At 42.3% G+C, this 24,992-nt stretch overlaps 2 protein-coding genes across 2 annotated transcripts; both read left to right on the top strand.

The window, feature by feature from the left end:
- The first annotated feature begins 5,357 nt into the window (after positions 1 to 5,357).
- On the top strand, positions 5,358 to 6,290 carry LOC121172314 (olfactory receptor 4C45-like). The gene has a single exon (XM_041004164.1). The coding sequence runs from the start codon at positions 5,361 to 5,363 to the stop codon at positions 6,288 to 6,290; it is 930 nt and encodes a 309-aa protein (XP_040860098.1). The 5' UTR covers positions 5,358 to 5,360.
- A 10,204-nt stretch (positions 6,291 to 16,494) lies between these two features.
- Positions 16,495 to 17,400, top strand: LOC121172212 (olfactory receptor 4C45-like). Its single transcript, XM_041004063.1, has one exon. It carries the CDS (start codon positions 16,501 to 16,503, stop codon positions 17,398 to 17,400), a length of 900 nt encoding a protein of 299 aa, XP_040859997.1. The 5' UTR covers positions 16,495 to 16,500.
- Positions 17,401 to 24,992: the final 7,592 nt, after the last annotated feature.

The following is a 24,992-nucleotide window of genomic DNA, read 5'->3' as shown; positions in this document are numbered from 1 at the left end:
TCTGGTGCTTGCAAAAGTGGGAACTGGGGGCATGCCTGGCTGGAACAGACCAGAATACCTGCCCTGGCTAGGGCAAGTACAAACAGGTCCATGAACATTGGAGCAGAGAATGGGCCACATCAAGCTGAGCTGTAACACCCACCAGAACATGGGAGAACCAAATCTGGGGTCAGATTCAAAAAGGTGCATGGGGGCTTGCCTCTGTGGGAAGGCAACATCTGCTGATTTACAGAAATAGCAAGGGTAGTGATGGGCCAAGTCAAGTTGAACCACAAAACTCACCTGATAGGAACACATCTGACACTCATGAGAACTGGGGCTGGGAAAAGGCTGAGTAGGGCTAGGCTACAGCATCTATTGTGACATGCAAGAGCTGAGGGCCCCCATTGGCACATGTGTGATCCAGGACTGGGAGCAGGCCTGGTAGGGAAATCTGAGGAATTTCCTTGCCAGGTCATAGCTCCCATTAGGGAGCACAAGAGCCAAGGCTGGTGGTAGGCTAGATCAAGCAAGTCTGCGGCACTTGCCAGGGCTGTGTGTGCTGGTTCTGGAAGCCAGGTTGGGCCAGACCTCAGCATTCACTGGTATGTATGAGAGCAGGGACAGTGTGTTGGCCACACCCAGGTGAACTAGGCTGCAATACCCACTAGTGCCCCAACCAGCAGAGCCAGTAACTTGGACAGGGAGAGGGTCTGGGGATGAAGCGCCGATAGGAGACAGTGATGGTAGAAGTCTCTGCCAAGTCTCCCTTTATTGCTCCTTCACCTCTCCCTATTTACTCTTCCCTCCACATCCTCATTTAGCAGGATATTGGATACAGATGAGTCCAACTAGTCTAGGTGTTTTTAGCCACAAGCCCAGTTCCTGTTCCTGCTCAGCTCAACGAGCGCTAATCAACTCCTTAGCCCACAACACAGTAGCAAGAACTGATACTGCAGGTGGGCCAGGCCAGGCTAGGTTGAAGTACCCAGCACATGCAAGACCCAGGGCTATGAATGGCCCTGTTGGGGGAACTCTTGGAACTCCCCTGCTGGACTACAGATCTCACTGACAAATGCAAGAGCTGGAGTTGTAGGCAGCCCAGGCTGGGCCAGGGTACAGCACCACGTGGGCTGGATTTAGGGGCAGGCCAGACTGGAATAGGCTTCAGCACTGACTGACAATCATGACAGACAGAATGGCTGTGGGAAAGGTAAGGCTAGATCTGTGGCACCTGCCAAATCACATGAGAGCCAGGTCTGAGGGTTGGCCAGGCTGGGCTCGAATGTAGCACCCATTAGTGAGAGCTGGAATGGGTGTGGGCCAGTCAGCCTAGGCCACAGTACCCGATAATGAATGCCATGACTGTCAGTTTGGGTAGCAGTGCCTGCTGGCACACGTAGGAAAATTTGGGGAACGCCTCTGCTGGGCACAACTCCTTCATAAGAGTTGAGGCTGAGAGCAAACTAGACCAGGCTGGGCTACAGCACCCTTTAACATATATGTGAACCAGATATGGGAGCGGACCAGGCAGGGTGGGTCCACAGCACACTGGCACAAGTGAGACCTCAGACAGGGTGAAGGTCAGGCTGGAATGGACCACAACACCCACCAGTTTACATGACAGTTCATGTGGGTCAGGCTTGGCCAGACTGTTGCACCTGCTGGTGGGAGGTGAGACTGGGGGCACACCAGACTGAGCCAGGCTATAACATCTGCTGGTAAATGCCAAGACTGTGGATAGGCTATCTTAGAGTAGGCCACAGCACCTGCTGTTATGTGCAAGACACAGGGCTGATGGCAAGCCTTGTAGAGGAACTAAGGGGACTCCTTTGCTGAGCTACTGCTTCTACCAGTGAGCATGAGAGCTGGGACTTGGAGTAAGCCAATCTGGGGATGGACCAGGCTGGTACATGGGTGCAGACCAGCCAGGTTAGGTCACAGCACCAGCTGGCAAGTGCTGGGGGTGAATACAAATAGTATCAGGCTGGCCCACAATACCTCCTGGCAGGCATAATATCTAGAACTGGGAAAATGTCTGGCAAGGGAACCATTGGCACAGCCTCCTGCTAGGCTGTACCTATCACTGGTAAGCACAAGAATTAGGGCTGAGGGTAGACCAAGCTGGACAAGGCAGTAACACCTATCAACATATCTGAGGGCCAGGTCTGGGGGCAGGGCACAAAAGGCTAAGCTGCAGCGTCAACAGGTGTGCACAAGATCTGGACAGATACAGGATGGGCTGAGCTAGGCCACAGCAGAGTCTGGCATGTGCAGAAACCAGGCCTAGGGGCAGATTTAATGGCAGTTATTGGGGGCAAGGGATGCCCTGACTAGGCTGCAGGAACCACTGATATATTTCAGGACTACATCTGTGGCAGGATGGCTGAGCTGTGTCATTGCACCCATCAGTTCATATGAGGTATGGGGCTGAGGAAGAACAGACCAAGCAGGTTTGTCCACCATTATGTGCTGGTGCAGGTGACAGACCACACCTGACCCTGCACTGGCTGACACACGCAAGAGTCAACTCTGAAGTCACACCAGACAAGGATTCTTGGGGGACTCCATGACTAGACCACTAGACTCCGACCCTGGACACGGGGAACATCGACAGGTATATGGTCCTACCTCCCAGTGCATGTATCAGTAGTGGGCCTCCTCAGTTGCTGATATCTGTGCGGTGGACACTATGTCCAGATGCACAAGTGGGCCATGATGGCCAGCTCATACATAGGCCAGCAGCAGACGTCAACTGTCTCCTTAGAGAATGGAAAGCAAAACAGGCTGGACAATTACCCTGGCTGTGGACAATTTTTATTGTCAAGTCCTTCCAAATTACATCACCTAAGTCTCAGCCTAGCTCACAGCCACAGATACAGCCTTAACTCAGGCTGAAGTGCATTTGTGTAACTAGCACCTAATGATGTATATGGTTTCCAAGAGAGAGTAAGTAAAAGACTGAAAGTTAATTTGGTAAAAATGACAAATGGTCAATTACTAAATCCCTAGGCATTTGAGAGCTCACCATAGTATCAAATCTTGTGGTCTGTGAGAGTATATTTAAACAAATCTCTAAAGTCAGCAATGAAAGAAATACAGAGCAGGAACTGGGACCGAATAACAGCAGCAGAGTCTGAACCAACAACCCAAACATGGGTTTCAGAGTTTGGTGAGTTTCTTGGGAACTAGAGTTGAAAGGACTTGAACTGGGAACAAAAGAAACTCTCTGATTATGTTGTTCTTGGCCTGGAGAAAATGGAAAATTTAGCAGACGTTTAAACAAAGGTCCAAATCACGGAGTTTGATTTACACACACATTTGTAGCTACATATTCTGGCTTTTCTTTCCTAATTTCAGGAATTTAACAACATTCTCTCTCTCTCTAGCTCTCTCTCTCTCTCTCTCTCCCTTTTAGATTAGCAACAGTTCTAACAGGTCTTATATTAATGTTTCCATTGAAAATCAGGAAAGTGATAAGTCACTCCTAACCAGCACAGCTTATTTTCTGACTATAAAGGATAGAAGCCAAAATAGCATATCCAACTTGGGAGAGTAGCTTAGAGATAAGAACTTCAGCACTCTGCTTATCAACTTACAGATTTTAACTTTTTTCCATGTGCCCGAAGAGGAAGAAAGTGATGACTATATTTGATCTAAAACCAGAAGGCCAGCAACGATCTCAACTCAGGTCAGTGAGAATTACGTTTCTTTTTTCCATGTTGCAAGCTAACTTCTTTATAGCTCATTTGTTTTCACTGAAATAGCTTTTGTAGCTATGCACTTGACCTAAAGGTTAGTGTTTCGTTACAAAAATAAATTCAGAGATAATAACAGATAAATGTCAATGGAAAATACTCTCTCTGATGTTTCCAGACCAGACGCTAAGATCAACTGAAGTCATTTTTGTGATGGTGTGATTCATCATGGATGTCTGTAGAAGGAGGCTAATGTGTTTCCATTTGAAATTTTGTCTTTTCATACCCGCTGAGTTGTCACATTGATAGTGCACTTTGTGGAATGCATGCATTGGGAATGCTGAACCACGCTGGCCCCATCTACAGAATCAAGAGAGTTTTCTTCACTTTTACTGAAGCTACAAGGTCATGTTCTTGTCTCCTCTGACTCCTGAATATTTGGGGAAGAAAACGTGGCTGTGGTTTGGTTTTAAAAAGAGAGAGAAAGAGCAAAACAAACGAAAAGGAATAAAATATCACAGACTATTTTATAATAACAAGTGATCACTTAAAAATTCATGTACAGATCATTCATCAAAAAATTCTCTATCTATATTTACAATTATATTTTCATAGACATTTATACATAATATATACACACAGCATTAAATTTCATCTTAAACTCATAAGACTGTGTCAAATGGGAAAATCTAATTATATTAAATAACTGTAACATGTCTTTCTTATCAGTAAGAAAACCAATGAAATTCAAATCTCATCTATTTTCTTTTGTAAAATAGGAGTAAATACATTCAAAATAGAGTATTATTCCATATTTATAATGACAGGTCACTATCACCAAAAAAATATATGTGAGAAATAATAGGAACTCTCAGAAAACTTTGCACTGTTTAAACACATCCAAGGATATGGGAAGCTGTGAGCCCAAAGGAAAGGCCAGTGCAGAGCTCAACAACGCCCATGGCTGTTACGTGGATTATGTTCTGGAAGCTGTTTCTTGGCATAGTGGGAGAGATTCCACCTTCACATTTGTCTCTGTCTCCGTGTACATGCCTATTCACTTTGGGGGAAAAGAATTTTCTTCTGTCTCTTTTGAATATTTCCATTAATATTAGGAGAATAGATTCCGTGAATTTCAAACTTACAACTCCCGCCCTCCTCCTTCCTTTCATTTGTTAAGTTTTTACAACTTTGTGAATCTCAGAGTGCAACTTGCTTGGATGAAGTGAGGTTGGTTCTTTGGTCTCTGATGCATAATCACCTCTACTCATACTGTGCTCAAGTACTTATGAATAGCCATGCCAATAGAGAAGAGGAACCCCAGTCTAACAACTATTGAAATCAGTTGACCCATAAGGGAAGGCAAAACATCTGTGTGACTTCTGCAGCCAAAAATAAAGTTTGAAATTCAGACACGTATTCACAATAACTCTTTGCTTTAATGTGTAAGGTATTGTTGCTACACCACCCTAGGAAATGAAAAAAAAAAATCTAAGCTGCTTCTGTTCTCTGCAATAATCTACAAAACAGCAGAAGTCAGTAGAATTTTAGCTCCATCGACTAAATTTTGCACTGAACATTTGATATCATGAATATTTTACAGTGCATTAAAAACATCATCACTAACGAATACTGGTTTTGTTTTCTCAGATGTACCATACGTTAACCACCCACATTAAAACAATGGAAAAGATGAACAATGTTACAGAATTCGTCCTGCTGGGTCTCACCCGGAATCCAGAGCTTCAGAAACTCCTCTTTGTGGTGTTTTCCATTACCTACTTGATGACATTGGTAGGTAACACATTCATCGCAGTCACCATCTTCATCAGCCCAGCCCTAGGTTCTCCCATGTACTTCTTCCTATCTTACTTGTCTATAATAGACGGTTTTTACTCTTCTTCCATAGTACCCAGAATGATTTTTGACTTGATCTCTGAAAAGAGCACTATATCCTTCAATGGATGCATGACTCAGCTCTTTGCTGAACATTTCTTCGCTGCAGCTGAGATCATCTTATTAGTGGTCATGGCCTATGATCGCTATGTAGCCATCTGCAAGCCCTTGCACTACATGAGCATCATGAGCCGGCCTCTGTGTAGTTTCTTCGTGGGGGCGGCCGGCGTATTGGGGTTTATCCACGGAGGGATCCAGATCGTGTTTATGGCACAGTTGCCATTCTGTGGCCCCAACATCATCGACCATTTCATGTGTGACTTAATCCCGCTCCTGGAGCTGGCCTGCATGGACACTCGCACGGTGGGTCCCCTGATTGCCGCCAACAGTGGGTCACTGTGCCTGCTGACGTTTTCTGCGCTGGCAGCTTCCTACATTATCATTTTACGTTCTCTGAGGGCTTACAGCTCTGAAAGGCGTCACAAAGCACTGTCCACCTGTGCCTCGCATATCACGGTCGTCGTCTTATTCTTTGTACCTTGTTCTTACCTGTACCTGAGACCCGCGACCTCTTTCCCCGCTGACAAAGTCGTGACGGTGTTTTGCACCTTAGTAACACCCATGCTGAATCCTTTAATCTACACCCTCAGAAATGAGGAAGTGAAAAATGTTATAAAGAAATTCTGGGGCAAAAGAGTGAGAAGCGATAAGAGATAAATCTTTTGACTGAAACTTCAACAGTTTATTAGATGAGATCACTTTTATTGACACCTTGATGGCAAAGCAGAAAAACTCTGTTGTTGAAATGCAATCACAAAAAAGCAGCACTGACATTAAAAAGTGTTTCCGTTCTCATTGCTTCGTGTGCTCTAACTTCCAACTGTTCCACAAAGCCTAAGTGCATATATAATACTGTTTTATTTCTGAATTTTGAAAAAGGTAAAGTCATTAGTTATTGCAACTGAACCAATCACAAACTAAACAACACAAAATCCCGCCCAATGATTTCATCATTAAGTATATTTCTAATCTAGCAAATATGAAGATTCATTGTTATTATTATAAACAAATAATAAACACACTCTGTGTATTGCTAACAATGTATTTATGTATTCCTCATCTGGTAAGCCTAACTGTTCAACTCACATTTACACTGAGTGTTTTGTCAATTTTAAGCTATGTGTTATATGCCCAACGCAAGTAGAATATTATTAAATATTATACATGAAATCCAAAAGTACATATTCCTTGATTTTAAGAACTTCTAACTTTCTTGTTGCTGTACATTCAGATTATCATAATATTTGAGTTTGCCAATATCAATATGCACTATTTTTATATGGTTACCATTGGTATTTTGGAGGGCAATACCTCCTAAAAAAGGGGGAAAACATTGCGATGTTTTTAAGTAATACCTGTAAAGTCCACATTTACAAACAAGTTTGCAAATATTCTTTTTTGAATTTTTTTTTTATTTATTTGACAGGCAGAGTTGAAAGAAGACAGAAACAGAGAGAAAGAGGGGCCCTCTGCCCACTGATTTACTCCACAAATAGCCTCAAGGCCTCAACTGAGCCAGGTTGAAGCCAGGAGCAGGAAGTTTCTTCTGTATCTCCCACATGGGTTCAGGGGCCTCAGCACTTGGTGCATCTCCCCTGCTTTCCCAGCAATGTTAGAGGGAGCTAGATTAGAAGTGGTGCAGCCAGGACTCAAACCAGTACCCCTGTAAGGTGCCAGCACAAGTGGCAGTTTAATTCACTACGCCACAGTGCCAGCTCCAGCTTGAGAGCTTTATAGCCATGTGAAACTTCTATGCAGATATAATCTAGACTAAAATTTATAATATATGTTTAATACAATAGTTAGGCCTAGTGTAATGGCTCAGTGGCTAAATTCTCACCTTGCAAGCATCTGAGCCCTCTATGGGCCTGCTTGTTGCACTGATTGCTACACTACCCAACCAGCTCTCTGCTTATGATCTGGGAAAGCAGTAGAGGAAGGTTCAAAGCCATGGGACCCTGCCCCCTTATGGGAGACCCAGAAGAAGCTCCTGGCTCCTGGTTTCAGACTGACTCGGCTCTACTTGGGGACTGAGCCTGAGTGTGGAAGATCTTTCTCTTTCTCCTTCTCTCTGTAAAATCTGTCTTCCAATATGAATAAAAACATCTTGAAAAAAAAAAGAAAAAGAAACTGAAGGCTGAAACTGAGCTTGGAATCTCCAGTCCATTCTTGAACTTTGCTTTCAAGATAAATTTCATGAAATCAAATTGATAGCCCTTGGTGGTGTCACTTCTGGTGTTAAGATCAGCACACACAGGCTGCACAGTCATTTTCCATCCAGAGGGAGAGTCAGCAGCTGTGGTGCCAAGGAACAGAGCCAAAGACAGTTGGGGCTCACTGGGTGCAAATACAGTGAACCCTGTATCATTAGATAATGACTCTTCTGAACTCATTTGTCTGTCTTGCATGTTAAATATATTTTATCTGTTATTGGTATGGGTATCTTTGCTTTCTTTCAGCTTCCAGTTGCATAGAATATTTTATTCATTGCTTCACTTTCAGTCTGCATGTGTCCTTAGAGGTGAACTGAATTTCTTAGAAGCAGCATATAGTTCACTCTTGTTTGTTTAAAGATATTTTTTTTATTTGAAAGGCAAAATAATAAGAGACTGAGACACACAGAGAGAGGGAGGGAGGTTTTTTGCTGGTTCACCCCCAAATGACCACAATATCCAGGTTTGGGGTCAAGCCACAGTCAAGAGCCTAAACGTTATCCTGACCCTCCACATGGGTGGCAAGCATGCAACTACTTAGACCATCCCTGCTGCCCTCCCAGGAACATCAGTAGGAAGCTGGATCAGAAGTAAAGTGGCTGCTGTCACAAGTCAGCTTAACCCTCACTGCCACAGTGCCTGTCCCAGTTGGATCCTATTTTTGCACTTCATTTAGTTACTCTATGTCTTTGGGTAGAAAAAAAAATGTTTTTACTTATTTTATTTATTTACTTATCTATTTATTTGTTTATTTATTTTCCTTGCCCCATCCCCAAATTCCCTCTGCCCACAAAATTCCCCTATATTATTACTACAGCATAGCTCTTCATAAACAGTCACATGTTCATTGTTGCACACATGGACAATGGCAGAGAGTCCAGACTCCCATTGTCAAGATACAGCTAATAGTTTCATTAGCAGTCCATCTTTGATCTGGAAGTAGAGATGCACACTGCATTGCATCCTCACATCTGGACATGATAGTCTCCATTACACAGTCACCACACATCTCTTTTAAATGAAAAGCCACAATACAAAATCAACAACAGGAAGAAAAATAGAAATTTACAACACCATGAATTTCTCAGGTGGTTTTGATAGTTCAACAGTCCTGAATTCCTAGCAAACCTGCCACTCCAATCACGATGAAATCTCTCCCAAATCCACTGGCTGTTATAATCCACCTTACTGTCTCCATCGGCCAAGATCTTCAATGCCACTGATTGTCTGGGGTAGTTCATCAATTGTTCTGTCCTCCATCTTCTGGCATGGCACCAGGTGTCCTCTGAAAGTTCCAATGTACTGCCACATCCTCCATGTACATTTGGATAGTCTGTCCTCTGCTCCATGTGAGCCACTGAGGAGGCCCAGCTCTGACACTTCCACTTCCAAAGTCAGCCCACGGAACCTACAATTCTCTCCATGGTTAGGGTTCTGGGTCCAGCAGTTCAGTTGGGAGGGAATCACCCAAGAAACCTCCCAGATCAGATTCTTAACGTGTGTTTGCCAATACAGGGTCCGGCACAGTCTGTCACCCAAATCAACCTACATGCTCACTGATAGTTGCAATTGCTGGGTCAGTTCTTTCTCCAGCCCCATGTTTTATGAAACCTGATGGGTCTTGGAGCCCAGCCCAATCCTGTCCACCACATACTTGACCTTCACATAAACCAGTGAGAGCTGCAGTCTAGCCAGAGCGACCCACTAAAACCCCCACCAGGTCCGCCCCTGCCCTGGTTCCTGTGCTTGACAGTAAGTACAGCAGACTGTTCCCATCTGTCCCACATCCCATTCAGCCCTTGTACATGTTGATGGATATTGAAGCCCAGTTCGTCCCAACCAGCCCCACTATCCAGTGCACACTGGTGCCAACGGATGCCACCATCTGTCTAAGCCATGCCTGCGCCTGACAGAATTTGGCCCCTGTGCCAGCATCTGCCAGCTGATGCTGCAGCAGAGCCCAATCAATCCTCACAAACACAGGTTTATGCATGTACCAGAAGTTACAGTAAACCCAGCCTGGCTTTTCCCTGATCCAGCTCACATGTAGGCCATTGGATGTGGCCCTGCCCTACCTGGTCTGCCCCCATCCCAGCTCTCAGGCTCACCAGTGGGAGTAGAGGCCCAACAGGGGGGACCTCCACAGTCCCCTCACTGGGGCCAGCCCTAACACCCCCCATGTTTCATATGTGCTGGTTGGGTGCTGCAGCCCAGTCTGGCACAGCTCCTTCACCTCAGCATTTGACAGTGGGTGCTATAGTCTGGCCAAGCCAGACCTACCCCCAATTCCAACTCAGGTTATGGGGGCTACAGCCTAGCCCAGCCTTGCCACCCCCAATCCCGGCCCTCATGTTGACTGACTAGTATTGCACCCTGACCCGGCCTGACCCATACTCCATTCTGGTACTCGGATTTGCCAGTTGGTGATATGGACTGACCCAGTCTGGCCTGCCCCCAACCTGCACCAAATGTATGCCGGTGGGTACCGTATTTTGACCTGGTCTGGGCTACTCCCCTTCTTGATTCTTGCACTCACGTGCAAGGAGCATGACCCCACAGAGGAGTTCCCCAGGGTCCTCTCTCTGGCTCTCTCCCAGTGCCAGATCTTGCTCACACCAGTGGGTCCATGGGCCAGCCCTACTTAGTCCACCTCCTGTCCAAGCAGGAACAATGGCCTCTCCTCACTGGCCCTCGCCCTTTCCAGTTCTTGTTGGGTGCTACAGCCCAGCCAAGCCTTATCCATACCCAGACACAGCTCACACATGGCTCAGCTGGGGCAGAAACCTGGCCTAGCCTGTCCTATAGCCACCCTGGTTCTCACAAGTACCAATGGGTGCTGGGTTCTAGCCCAGTCTGGTGCATCCCATACCCAGCCTTCTCACATGCTGAGGGATTCTGCAGCTATATGCAGATCACACCGCAGCCCTCACACTCTCCAATGGGGATCACAACTCAACCAGGGCATCTCCTTTGCTCCTCAGCCAGGCCTTCTCCCCTCCAAAGATTTCACGTGTGCCAGTGGCTGCTCTGACCTATACTGTCATAGCCCCCATCCTTCTTAGCCTTTGCCTTCAGATGCTGTAGCCTAGCCTGACCTAGCCAGCCCCCAGTCCCAACTCTTGCTGGCAGGTGCTGCAACCTGGCCCTGCTCAGTCTGCTCCCATCCCTGGCTCATGTGAACCATTAGGTGTGATACCCTTCCCCAGCATGACCTATACTCCAGCATGGTTTCTGCACTTGCCAGTGGGATAAGATCTGCTCCGCCCTGCTCAATCTGCTTCCTTCCAAAACCAACCCACACACTTGCCAATGGGTGGGGCTATCTTGCCCAGCTTGTCTGACCCCAGGTCTAGAACACATGCTCACCAGTGGGAGCTATGGCTCAGTAGGGGAGTCTCCCAGTTTCCCCACTCAGCCCACTCCCAGACCCAGATCTCACATGCTCCAGCAGATGCTAGGCCCTTGCCTGGCATAGCTTGTCCCTCCATCTTGGTCTTTGTACGAGCTGGTGGATGTTGCAGGCTGGCCCTGTTTTAGGATGCACATGCAGGTGCTGCAGCTTGGACCTGCCCAGCCTATTCTCAGCTCCAGTACCCATGAGTGTTGGTGGGTTCCATGTTCACTCCTATTTCAGCCAATCACTACCCCAACTCTTGAGCTAACCAGTGGGACTTATATTTCCATAACGTTTGGCCCACTTATCCCCCACAGAATCTACCCCCAGGCCTGGTAAGTTTCATGGCCCTGTCCCCTGTTCCAACACTCAATCAGGTACTCGGATCTAGGACTGCTAGACAGGCCCCAGCCATAGCTTTCGTGTGGTGGTCAACGATGCTCTGTACTAACAAACCCATCTCAGGACTCTCATGTGGACTGATGAATCAGTTTGGCCTTACAGATCTTCCAATCTCTCCCCTATATACCACCAGGTCTCAGTCTGAAACTGGTAGAGTAGGGAAACTGACCCAAGGAACTCCAGCATTTCATAAGTGGAATGCTATTTGAGTCCTGGCTACTCTGCTGTTTAATCAATTTCCTGCAAATATGTCTGAAAAGGTAGCAGATGGTGGATCAAGTGCATGCCTACTGCCCACATGTGAAAGATGGGATGTAGTTAGCGGCTCATGGAGCATCCTGGGCAAACTATGATTATCATGGTTAGGTGGGGGTGAACCAGCTGGTAGAAAAGCTCCTTCTCTCTTTCTCACACACTCTTTCTCTTTATACGTCTTATTCTCCTCCTTTCTCTCTACCACTCTACCTTTTAAATAAGTACATCTTTTGAAAAACTTTCACAATATTTCAGTATAATGGGTCACATAACCTTGAACACTGAAAAATTCATCATCAAAGAACCTGTATCATTTCAAAAAATTTGCAGAGATAAATCTGATCTCTGACTTTCTCTCTGTGCCTAACCTAACCTATTTGCCAGGACTTACTTGTCATTTATATAAGTGACTAATCCAAATGAAGATTTCAAATGGACTCATCCAAATATCTATGTTCAAACTATGCCCAAAGACATAGCTTTAATACAAGAGTAACTGCACTTCCAAACCTGTCCTCTATTGATGCTCCTGAGTACAAAGTTGCAGTTAACACCAGGACGTTCACTTTTACTTTGGCAAGGTTCCAACTAGTCTATTATTGATCCTCCAAGGGCTTCAGAATGCACCACCAAGCACTCTAGCTTGTGATCCTCTAATTAAGCGTTTTGCTAGAATCAGGAGAGGCTGAATAAAAGAACCAGAGAGTGAATGCCAACAATGCTGCCATGTGATGAGTTTGAGACTTCTGGCAACTCACACATCTTGAGTTCTGTTTCTTTTAAAAAATAATAATTTATTTGTTTCTATTGGAAAGGAAGATTTACAGAGAAGAGAAGATAGAGAAAGATCTTTCATCCTCTGGTTTATCCCTCAAGTGGCCACAAGGCTGGAAGTGAGCCAATCCAAAGCCAGGAGCCAAAGCCTCTTCCAGGTCTCCCGCTTGGGTGCGGGATCCCAAGGCTTTGAGCCATCCTCGACTGCTTTCCCAGACCACAAGCAGGGAGCTAGATGTGAAGTGGACCAGCCAGGACATGAACCAGCATCCATAGGGGATCCTTGAACTTGAAGGGACAACTTAGCCAAGTTAGCCAAAGCACCAGGTCCTGAGCTCTGTTTCTAAGAAAATAGCTGAAGAACTGACACCTGGGCATAGGGCCAGGAGATGACTCAAGTACTGAGTCTCTGCTACAATAGGATGCTGGCATTATCCCCACCATTGTCAGATTTGACTCTAGGTGCCTCTACTATGTGTGGGGAATGCTGTCGAATTTGAAGGTTCGCTTACACATTCGTAAGACTCCAAAAAGGTGAGTGAAATTTAAATCTTTCTCTACCTGAAACAACTCATTCTCCTTATTTTCTGGGTAAGTCTATACAAACATGGGAAAAACAAACTAAACAAACTAAATGTTCAAGTTTGGCTGAGTTTTCTAAAAAGATAACAACTTCATTTTCTGTTTGGCAGCTCATAAGTTGGACTTAGGTTACATGTGCTAGAAAATCAGTAAGTTTATGACTGCACTGATCTAAACTTACAGAATTCAGAATTAACTAGATTTGAGTCAATATGATGAAATAAATCCCAATTTTAAGCATGCCAAATTTAGTTTATTTATTTCTAAAAGGTTTTAGAATAACATTCTAAGGCTGTAAGTACAATATGTATCTGGAAACAAGTGGAATGAGAAGACACACCAATCAAAAACATTACTTCTAACGGTTCCTGTGCAGACACAGTAAAAAGCTAACTCAACCGAAGACCAAATCAATAAGCAACCCATTGCTAACATGACAGGAACAAATTACCAACCATACATATTAACCCTGAACTTAAATGGATTAAACTCAACAATCAAACATCCTAGATTTGTAAACTGGATTTTAAAAAAGCCATCTTTATTTTGCCTACAGGAGGCATATTTCAACAACAAAGATCAGCAGGAACTATATTTAATGCATTTTGATTTTTGCTTGTTAGTGTCATCTCTTTAAAACACTTTCTTCGCTTTAAATTCTTCGATGACTCATAGATCATACAGTAGTATCAATTTCTTCAAAAAGGTTGATTTTCTCCTTCATTTCTTCAGCAACACTTTAGTCATCAGTAGCATGTTATTTAACTTCATGGTGTTGTTAATTTCTTTTTATTTTTTCTTCCAATTGTTCATTTTGTTTTGTCGCCTTTCATTTAAGGGGATATATAGTAACTGTGTAATGGAGACTATCATATCAAGATGTGAGGATAAAATGCAGTATGCATTTCTAATTCTGAACAAAGATAGACTACCAAACTGTTTACTATATGTTGATAATAGGTTGCGGAACACTCTGCCATTCTCCATGACCACAATGATGCACATATTCCTGTTTATGAAGAATTATACTCTAATAATAACATAGGGGAACCCAGTGGGGCATGGGAGGGAATTGAGAGGATAAGGGAAATTCAAGGACGTATGAATCTGTATCATGAAATAATAATAGTAATAAGTAACATTAAAAAAAGTCTGCAGATTCCAAAACATATATATAAGCTTCCCAGATGATCCAGTACAATTGTAAAACTTATGGTTTAACTGTGTATATTTCTTCTTTTCTTTAGGACTGTGTAACATTATGAATGTGAATTGCTTTTCTATTTGTAGCTTTTTTTTCATTTGTGTGGTACTGATAATTGTTGGGCCATGGGTAAAACAAGTGCCTTCTTATCTAGAGGCTAACAAATTCCTGCTGTTCCCAGTAAAAGAACAATCAAGCATGATTTATACAGAGGAGTCCCAGAGAGACCTCTGCAGTGTGAACTCTTGTTGCTGCCTCCAATTTACCCTAGACCCTGCTTGAAACAACCGGAGCAAAAGTTGCTCCTTTTCATTAACAAATAGAATTACCATTTCAGAAAGGATATTTTTACACACAGAATGCCAGTTGAATAGGAGGGAGCTGGAGCCTTCTCCATCACCTGCAGATAAGTCTCAGAGAGTCTGAGAAATCCAACAAATAGATTCCGTGGAGGATTTCTGTGTTTGGAGAGTACATGCCTAACTTCTCAGCATCTTTTGGTGAACCAATCACAAAAAGTCCCCAAATACATTCTGTTAAAAAAAACACTGGACATTCAGCCCTCAGTGGATCTCTCAAAGGACCCCATAAAAAATACTGCTTATAAAAAAAACACTCTAATTTTTAAAAAATAAAACTTCCTTCAATTGTACAAAAAAAAAAAAACGAAGTCATTTCTTCAGCATTGTGATTAACACATTTCATGAAAGATACTGATTCTGTGGATTTATCTTCTCAGTGGTTTCAAATTGGTCCTCTTTCAGGACTTCCGTGTTGGCGCTCTGATGTGAGAACTGCAAACTAAATCTCCTTGGAAGATTTAACAACATACTCATGGCATCCAAGAACCGTGGCTAGGAAGAAAACAACTCAGACCCTAGAGGTTTCTAAAAACTCAAGGAAGTTTTTCTCATGCTTAGTGATGCAGAGGAGCCATGAAGTTGGCTTAAGGTTCCAGAAATGTTGCATAGAGATTCTGAGGCTAAACTTTTTATAAGAAGTATCACACAGAAAGTGGTAAAGAAGGCATGAATTGGAGGCACTTTTATGGCAACATGTACTCATCTTAACTATACAAGTCTGGATCACAGAAATAGTATCTGTATATAATTTAGTATTTCTGCCATGAAGAAGGGAAATTTCAGGTGTACCTCAGTTGACTGAGGTTATGACACATGGAAAATTGTGTTTTCTTAGGTGATGCTAACATCTGCACCCAGTCAATAGCTTGCTGGGAATAACCTCCAGTTGCAATTTATTCTGTCTGTAACAGTGATAGAAGAAATATATTTAACTCTGGATGCAAGCCTAATTTGTAAAGGACCAATTACAATATTTGTTTAAGAAATGGCATGAGCTTTTCAGGGAAGTTTGATCCACTTGCAAGTTGTGAATAGAAACACAGAGATTGTTTTTATGAGTTAGAGACAACCTTCAGGGCTGCAAAGTGATGTGTACTCAATGAGTACCAATCAGCAACTTTAACACTAATCAATGGCTTCTTGAAGAAAACAGTTCCACCTTCTGCCCTTTCCCTGCTATGTTCTTGTACATTCATGTGACAAAGAGGAATAATAAATAACAGAAAATAACTTGCTTAGACTTATGAAGGCTTGGCATTCAACGTAATAATTCTATAATTTTTAAAGGAAGATGACACTAATAAATAGTCATGACAAAGGACAAATATAATTTCAATGAAATTGCTTCTAGAATAATCCCAAAAAGAAATAAAGTCATGTCATCTCTTTAGAGCCAAAAATAACATTGGGAAGACAGCATTCTAAATAATGCCCTAGTATTATCATGTTATTAATATGTATTGTCACGATTCAAGTAATACATTAGTGACCATAACATTTCTCTCTTCTCAGGCAGAGTTATCAGTGAAAAGGTTAGTAAAGTGTGACACCATCCACCACAGACATCAGGGAGAAAGTGTTCATCTCCAAATACTGTATTTAAAAGAATCATCACTGAGATATATTGTGCTTTTTCTTTTTTTAACAGAACAAACAACCCAAGCTAAGGCTTTGGGAAAAGATGAACAATGTCACAGAATTCATCTTACTGGGAATCACACAGAATCCAGAACTGCAGAAATTCCTGTTTGCAGTGTTTTTAACCACCTACCTGGTCACAATGACAGGCAACCTGCTCATCTCATTCACCATCTTCAGCAGCCCAGCCCTGAGTTCACCCATGTACTTCTTCCTCTCTTATCTCTCCATTATTGATGGTTTCTACTCTTCCTCCACAGTTCCCAAAACGATCCTTGACTTGATCTCTGAAGAAAGCACCATATCCTTCAATGGGTGCATGACGCAGGTCTTTTTTGTGCATTTATTTGCTGGGGCTGAGATTGTCTTGCTCATTGTCATGGCGTATGACCGCTACGTGGCCATCTGTAAGCCCTTGTACTACACAAGCATCATGAACCCATCAACCTGTAAAGTCTTGGTTGCGATGGCTGGGCTCATAGGATGTCTTCATGGAGGCATTCAGAATCTGTTGATAACCCAGCTACCCTTCTGTGGCCCCAACATCATTGACCATTTCATCTGTGATCTGATGCCTCTCCTGGAGCTGGCCTGCACAGACACTCATATTCTGGGACCCCTGATTGCTGCCAACAGTGGAGCTATGTGCTTGCTCAGTTTCTCCATGTTGCTGACTTCCTATGTCATTATCCTGCGCACTGTGAGGGCTCAGCGCTCCGAAGGCCGTCGCAAAGCCTTGTCTACCTGCTCCTCTCACATTATTGTTGTCGTCTTATTCTTTGTACCTTGTTCATACCTGTACCTGAGACCCATGACCATCTTACCCACTGACAAAGCAATGACTGTATTTAATTGTTTAGTCACTCCTATGCTGAATCCATTGATCTACACCCTGAGAAATGCAGAAGTGAAAAATGTTATAAAGAAACTCTGGATTAAATAAGGAACATTGATAATAAACAATTATATGATCCTAGTGATATTTTGTAGAAAAAATATTCCCTCTCTGTTTTTTGGAATTAGGACAAATTATCATAATTGGACCAATTTTCTTTGAGTTCACTTAAACTGAACTTCACTGGCAACCATTAAATAACTACTTCCACTATTTTCTCATGAGTTATTCGAGATCTGGACAGGAAGCGTTATTGTCAGGACACAAACCAGCACTTACATGTGATGGTGCCATCAAAACTGGAGGCTTAAAACATGGCACCACTGGCTACCATGTATCATTTTTTTTAATTTATTTTCCTTTTTATTTGAAAGGCAGACTTAGAAAGAGAGAAGGAGAGACAGTTATCCTCCATCTGCTGCTGCCCTCACCAAATGGATGCAATGATCAGAGCTGGGTTGGTACAAAGCTAGGAGCCAGGAGATTCTTCCAGGTCTCCCATGTGAATGCAGGGCACCAAGGACTTGATCCATCCTCCACTGCTTTCCCAGCCCATAAGCAAGGAAGAGGATTAGAAGTGGGGCAGCTGAGACATGATCTGATATCCCCCTGATAATGCCAGCACTACATGAAAAGGGTTATTCCACTACATCAGGGCACAAGCTCACATCATTCTTCTTTCTTATTAAGATATATTTTTATTGGGAAGATAGATATTTCAAGGAAAGGAGATACAGAATGAAAATTTCTCATCTACTAACTCACTTCCCAAGTGACCACAGTGGCCAGAGCTGAGCCATTCAATGCCAGGAGCCAGGAACCTCTTCTGGGTACCCATGTAGGTGCAGAGACCAATGCTTTTTGCCATCTTTATTGCCTCCCAGACCACTCACAGGAAGCTGGAAGGGACGTGGAGCAGCCTGGACATGAACCTGTGCCCATATGGGATTCCAGCAGATGGGAGGTGAGGATTACCCACTAGGCAACCATACTGGGCCTGCACATCATCCTTTATCTTACTTATACTCAAAGTTTTTTCCAGTCTGATACCCATTGAAAACCAGAGATTCAAATTCATTTGAATGAAGTTCAATAGTCTATCATCTCTGCCATATTTTGACATTCCCCTACTTGGATGTTTATTTTCAGTAATTTATCTTTTATTTTGGATTAATATTTAAAAACAAATTTTTAAGAATGTAATATTTCAGCATAGCATATACAGCATATACAATCACTATCCTTTCCATTTCCTTCTATTTTCTTTGGGTTTTGAGCCTACTAGCTTCTGCTTTCCAGTTCTTTGCCAAGGATGTTATACTTCATTTCAACCTGGGGTCACACTATTCTGCTGCATGTACCACAATGCATTATATTTACACAATGCATATATAACACATATCAAGGACTTATTAACTTCCAACTAAAGTAAGTATGATTTTCTGGAAAATCTTGAGCCAAGACTTTAGCAACCTGAACAAAAAAATTAAAAAAAAAAAAAACATGTTCCTAAATGTATCAATATATGGGCCTGGCATGATAGTCTGGTGGCTAAATTTTGGCGTTGAATGTGCCAAGTTCCCATATGGCATCTATTTGTATCCCAGCTGTTCCAAATCCCATTTAGGTCCCTGCTTGGAGCCTGGGAAAGCAGTAGAGGGTAGTCCAAAATGTTGGAATCTTCCTTCTGGTTCCAGGTTAGAATCAGCTCAGCTCTGGCCATTAGGCCACTTGTAAAACTCTGCTTTCCAATAAAATTTTTCAAAAAAAATATAAATCTATTTTTAAAATTGTATCACTGTATTCATATTGTTGAAAATCTACAAAATCCTTTCAGAGAGTTCCGAGAGTATCAAGGGTATATGACACCTTAGTTGATTCTGGAATTCCTTTTTTTTTTTTTTAAGTATTTCCAGAAAAACTAAAATGTCATACATCCTTGTACTCTTTTTTTTTTAAGATTTATTTTTATTTTTTTTTATTGGAAAGGCAGATATACAGAGAGGAGAGACAGAGAGGAAGATCTTCCGTCCCATGATTCACTTCCCAAGTGAGTGCAACGGCCGATGCTATGCCGATCTGAAGCCAGGAGCCTCTTCCGGGTCTCCCACGTGGGCGCAGGGTCCCAAAGCTTTGGGCCGTCCTCAACTGCTTTCCCAGGCCACAGGCAGGGAGCTGGAAGGGAAGCGGGGCTGCCTGGATTAGAACCGGCGCCCATATGGGATCCCGGGCGTGCAAGGCGAAGACTTAACCACGTGCGCCAACGCGCTGGGTCCCATCCTTGTACTCTTAATTTTCACTAGTGTGTAGCATAGTTTTCCGAGGCTATATCATGTATAATATTATGACAGATTGAATAAATAAGCAGTTATGAGAGTCCAAAGGACATTACTTAAGTGGGACACTGGGGGGTTACCAAGATGTAAAACATTCTATTATTCACTAAACATTTTTGTTTTCATGTACTACAAATCTGCTAGTAAGTTTAAACAGCATGATTCTGGCATGAAACCTGAGTGTTCATTAACAGAACAGACGAGAGGTGTCAGAAATTAATACAAACACAGAAAGCAAACTGATTTTCTACTAAGGTGCTGTAACCATACATTAGAGAAAAGATCATCTTTTCAATTTTAATAAGTGGTGATGGAAGATATACATAGGTATAGAAAAGTGAAATCATCCCCATCTCTGCTCACAAGCAAGAATCAACTCAACATGGTTCAAAGATGTACATTAAGACCTGAAGCTTTGAAATTGCTAGCAAAGCACACAGCACAACACAGCAAGACACTGATGTAGGCAATGATTTTGTTTTGCATTATATCCCAAAAAACAAAACTGAGCAAATGGGATTATTTAAAACCCAGAAGCTTCTTCAAAGCAATGGAAGAAATCAACCTAGTGAAGAGACACCTGGGAGAAGGGAATATTTACAAACTGCTTATTTGACAAAGCATTAATATCCAGAATACATGAGGAACTCAAAAACCTCAACAACAGTAAAAAACAACAAGCCAGCAGAGGTAAGAAGTGGGCTATAGATTTGAATAATCTATTCTCTTAAGAAGAACTATGAATGGCAGTCAATATATCTAAAAACTGCTCAATGCCATTAGTGAAAAAATCTGTCATGTCGGTTGATGAGGAAACTTATGCCTTAGTTATCAAACTTGATAAATAAATGAGTGTATAAATCAAGGTCTAGAACATACATGTTTATTAAGTTATAAAATAAAAACATTATCAATGTTATTTTTATTACCTAGGTGATTTGAGACAAAACAAATACCATTCCCTGGTGATCTCCAACCTTTATTGCATCTTGGAGTCTATAATGCCAAGAGTTTTTAATATTGTTTTCTAGTTTGTTAATTTCTTAAATAGAAGGCTGATATTTTGCAACATGGTGAAAAATAGCTTTTAACAAAATATGGAAGGTATACTTTCTTACATAGTCAAATTTTTTCCCCCATTTCATTGAGATACATTATAGATGCTTTTAAAATTTCTACAATATGCATGAAAGGAAGGAACTGCAGGACATTATACTAAGTCAATGAAAGCCAGACACAGGAAAACCCGACTGATATGTGGAACATAATCTGTTCTGTAGCTAACCTAATTCGTCATTATTTTAAAGACAAGCATCAGGGAATAAGACATCATTTAGGATGCCTCCACCCCATATCAGAGTGTCTGGATGCAGTCACAGAAAACTCCAGAATCCAGACTCTTGTAAAGGCATGCCTTGGTAGGCAGCAAGTGATGGCTCAAGCGGTTGGGTCTCTGCCATTCACATAGGAGAGCTGCATCAAAATCCAAGCTCTTGTTTGAGGTCTGGTCCAGCTTTTTCAGGCTTTTGGGGAATAAATAAATGGATTGGAGTGGTGTGTGTGTGTTTGTGTGTGTGTCCTGTTTTTCTCTTTTTGCAATTTAATTTTTTATTACTTTTAGTGGATTCACATGTGTGGATACCATTCAAACTTCATGATATTCCTTTCCTCAGTCTCTGCAATCTTCCTTCTCCTTTTGTCACTCTCTTTATTTTTTTAATATGTATCTGTTTTTATTGCAAAGTTAGATATATATAGGGAAGAGGAAAGACAGAGAAGAAGATCTTCCATCCAATAATTCACTCCCCAAGTGACTGCAATGGCTGGAGCTACGCCAATCCAAAGCCAGGAGCCAGGAACTTTCTCCAGTTATCCCACACAAGCATAGGATCCCAAGGTTTTGGGCCATCCTCTATTGCTTTTCAGGGACACAAGCAGATAGCTGGATGGAAAGCGGGGCTGCCAGGATTAGAACCAGTGCCCATATGGAAACCCAGCGTGTTCAAAGCTAGGACTTCAGCCATTGGGCCATCGCACCTGTCCCATTTTCAGCTTTTGAGATGACATTTTAAATTCACGTTGCAGTAAAAAGGCCTAGTATTTCACAGAAGAGGAAGTTTAGCAAGTTAAAGGTAAAAAACACCTTACTTGAGTAGGAATACAGGCCATGGATATAAATAATAAAAATAAATAAATCTTAAAAAAAAATCCCAAAGGTGTCATTGAGTTAAAAATGAAGACTCAGATTAAGAGGTTGGAGAAAGGACTTTCAAGAGAATGGCAAGAGTTGTAAATGGTTCTACTGGAGAATTTGGACTATGTGTTGCTCAAAGAACTACACAGTATGTTTTGTGAGCTTATCAGAGAGTGTGCCATTTAGGATGTCCTGTCCCATATTAGAGTACCTGGGGTCAGCATCCATCTCAACTCCTCACACCAGCTCCTGCTGATGCAGATCCTGAAGGGTAGAGGTGATGGCTCAAGTACTGGACTTCTGTCATCCATGTGGAAGAGTCAAATCGAGTTCTCAGCTAATGATTTCAGTCCAATGCAGTCCCAGCCATTGTATGTATCTGGGAACTTAGCTAGCACATTGGAATTCCGTCTGTCTTTTGAAATAAACAAATACAGTAGGATTGCCGGGCAATATTGATGGGACTTTTGAAGCCAGCGACATAAATTTATAGCACACTCTTTTTATTCCCACCCCACTAGATTCTGTCATGGAACAAAAAGGCTTAGGATAAGGTCATCAAGTCTGAAAATTTTCTGGATGCCAATGGCAATGCAAGCAGTAGCACTTAAATGTACATGGATAAAAATGGATGGAATAAATTTGCTGCATATATCAAAACATTAAACGGTTATTCCCTCAGACTCAGCAACTGTATCATGCATTACTGTTGGGCTATCTATGTTTTTGGATTAATTTCCCAAATTGGAATTTCTAGGATCAAAAGATAGGTAAATTAATACAGCCTTTTTAAAGAGAAATTTGTAAAGATGCATCAGCACTAAAGTATGTGAAATTAACTCAGAGATTCCATATGACTGGCTTTGTAATTGTTGTACGTGTTTGTCTTCCTGCTTGTTTTACAGCCCATTTTAGAATATGAGCTCCGGGCCCGGCGCGGTGGCGCAAGTGGTTAAAGGTCCTCGCCTTGCACGCCCGGGATCCCATATGGGCGCCGGTTCTATCCCGGCAGCCCCGCTTCCCTTCCAGCTCCCTGCCTGTGGCCTGGGAAAGCAGTGGGAACCTGCACCCGCGTGGGAGACCCGGAAGAGGCTCCTGGCTTCGGATTGGCGTAGTATCGACCCGTTGCGCTCACTTGGGGAGTGAATCATCGGATGGAAGATCTTCCTCTCTGTCTCTCCTCTCTGTACATCCGCCTTTAGGTTCCTGGTTCCCAGCTTCAGATCAGCGCAGCTTTCTCTCTAGGCATCAGAGGCCATAAGGAAGTTATTTGCCTGTGAGACAAAAAGCGCATTTACACGGACTAACTGAAGGATGGCGTCAAGCTTAACTCTGAAGGACACAGAAGTTGCTTCCAGCACTGCTTGAACACCTGATCCTTAATTAATAATCTTGTTCTCTCATTTCCACCTGATTTAAAAAACCCACTTTTAATGGAAGAGGAACAATTTCTTCTTTCTGCTGATGAATAGTCTTAGAAGAAAGCAGAGCTAGCAAATCAGCTACCGTTTCTGTGTGAGGCTCTTCTAATATGAGCTAGAGTGCGTTTTGGACTTGACCAATCCAGAGGAGAAAGACAATGGGAGGGAATTTGGGTTGGAGGGGATGAAAATCCCAGAACCTATGGAATTGCATCATTAATAATAATAATAATAATAATAAAAGAAGACAGTGGGAAGTGGTGGTTACATTGGAAAGGGCATGGAGTGGAGCAATGAGTGTCATAGGTTTGAATTGTGTGGCTGCCATGAATCACACATGTGACTTTGGAGCAATTACATTTACTGTTTCTGTGTCTAATGTCCACCATTAAGTCAGAGGCAGTAGGAAAGGATCTTGAACGTCAGAGGTCTCTTGATCTAATAAGAGTTAAGTGGATGATGGGATAATGAATTCCCAACTGTTTGTTAATGTATAATCCCATTTGGGTTTTAATCTAGCACCATCTAAGAAAGTTTCATCCTAGATGAATTTCTGCAGTCCACAGTGAGCGCCAACACTGTGCTTTGCTTTAATATAAGTAGCAATGTGAATCTCACCGAGGATCTTCTAAACATGACACAGTGAAATATGGGATCATATCCTTGAAGCCAGCTGTGGTAACCAAGAATTCTTCCAAGTTCATCATTCCATGATGCTAGGATGTAAGACAATTCTGGAGACCTGTTGGTGGCTTCAGACCCAGTTGATGTAAGTTTATTGAGATCTATTTTAAAATTAAAATTAAATGCCACTTGCAATGAATGCAGTGAAATAATTTAGAAAAATCATGATAACTTTCCATGAATTTTATCATGGATAACTCATGGACATCTTTCCTTACTAAATTTTTAACAAATACTGTATCTTGGACTTCTACAAGTTGAGTCACAGGGAGTTTGTGATGTTTATTTTGGGGCACATAAATTCATGGTTTGGTTATATTGTCTACTGCTAATATTGATAACAATCTTTTTCCTTTGTTTGGGAACTGGTGTTATGTCCATGTACATATTTGCTTAATTCTGATTGTGTATGTTAGGCCCTAGGCTCCTTAAACCCACATAAAGATATACTGCTCATGGAATAATGAGAAATGCCATTTATTGAATGTTTTTACACCCAAGCTCTGAACAAACACCTGACATGAGCTGCTTAAATGTTCCCTCTGTTGTCCCAGAGTATGGTGGAATCATTTTAAAACTCTCTCTTGTTTAGAAAACATTACATAGTAACTGTAAATACTCATTATTATTTTATAAATAAGAACACGGAGGTTTTGAAAAGTTTGTATAGTTTCCTAGGTAATTAATAACAGAGAATAGGGTCCAACTCAGATGCGTATCAGTCGCAGGTGGAGTACAGTGAGGTCTATAGTTGCTGTGGCAAAACAGCCTGAGTGCAAGCTTCAGCTTTGTTACTTATTAGCTGTTTGTGTCGCTCACAAAATGATGGGGGAGGGCAATAAAAAATATTTCTCTTACCAGTTGCTAAATGAGGGTGTTTATTTTCTTTCTCTTTAAAATGAGAATCAAAAGTTTCTTTACTTGTGGAACACTGTGCGGATAATACAAGCTGGTGCGTATCAAGCAGTTTGCACAGTGTTTGGTGAAGACTAAGTGTGTACTTTG

The sequence above is a fragment of the Ochotona curzoniae genome, unplaced genomic scaffold (assembly GCF_017591425.1).
Source record: "Ochotona curzoniae isolate NIBS_2020 unplaced genomic scaffold, NIBS_Ocur_1.0 scaffold_3171, whole genome shotgun sequence".
Classification (NCBI taxonomy): Eukaryota; Metazoa; Chordata; class Mammalia; order Lagomorpha; family Ochotonidae; genus Ochotona; species Ochotona curzoniae.
The sequence above is the reverse complement of the archived record's forward strand: the minus strand, read 5'-3'. Positions and strand labels throughout refer to the sequence as shown.

Excerpts from the sequence above, each read along its gene's own strand:
- LOC121172314 (XM_041004164.1), top strand. The coding sequence starts at position 5,361 with ATGGAAAAGATGAACAATGTTACAGAATTCGTCCTGCTGGGTCTCACC.
- LOC121172212 (XM_041004063.1), top strand. The coding sequence starts at position 16,501 with ATGAACAATGTCACAGAATTCATCTTACTGGGAATCACACAGAATCCA.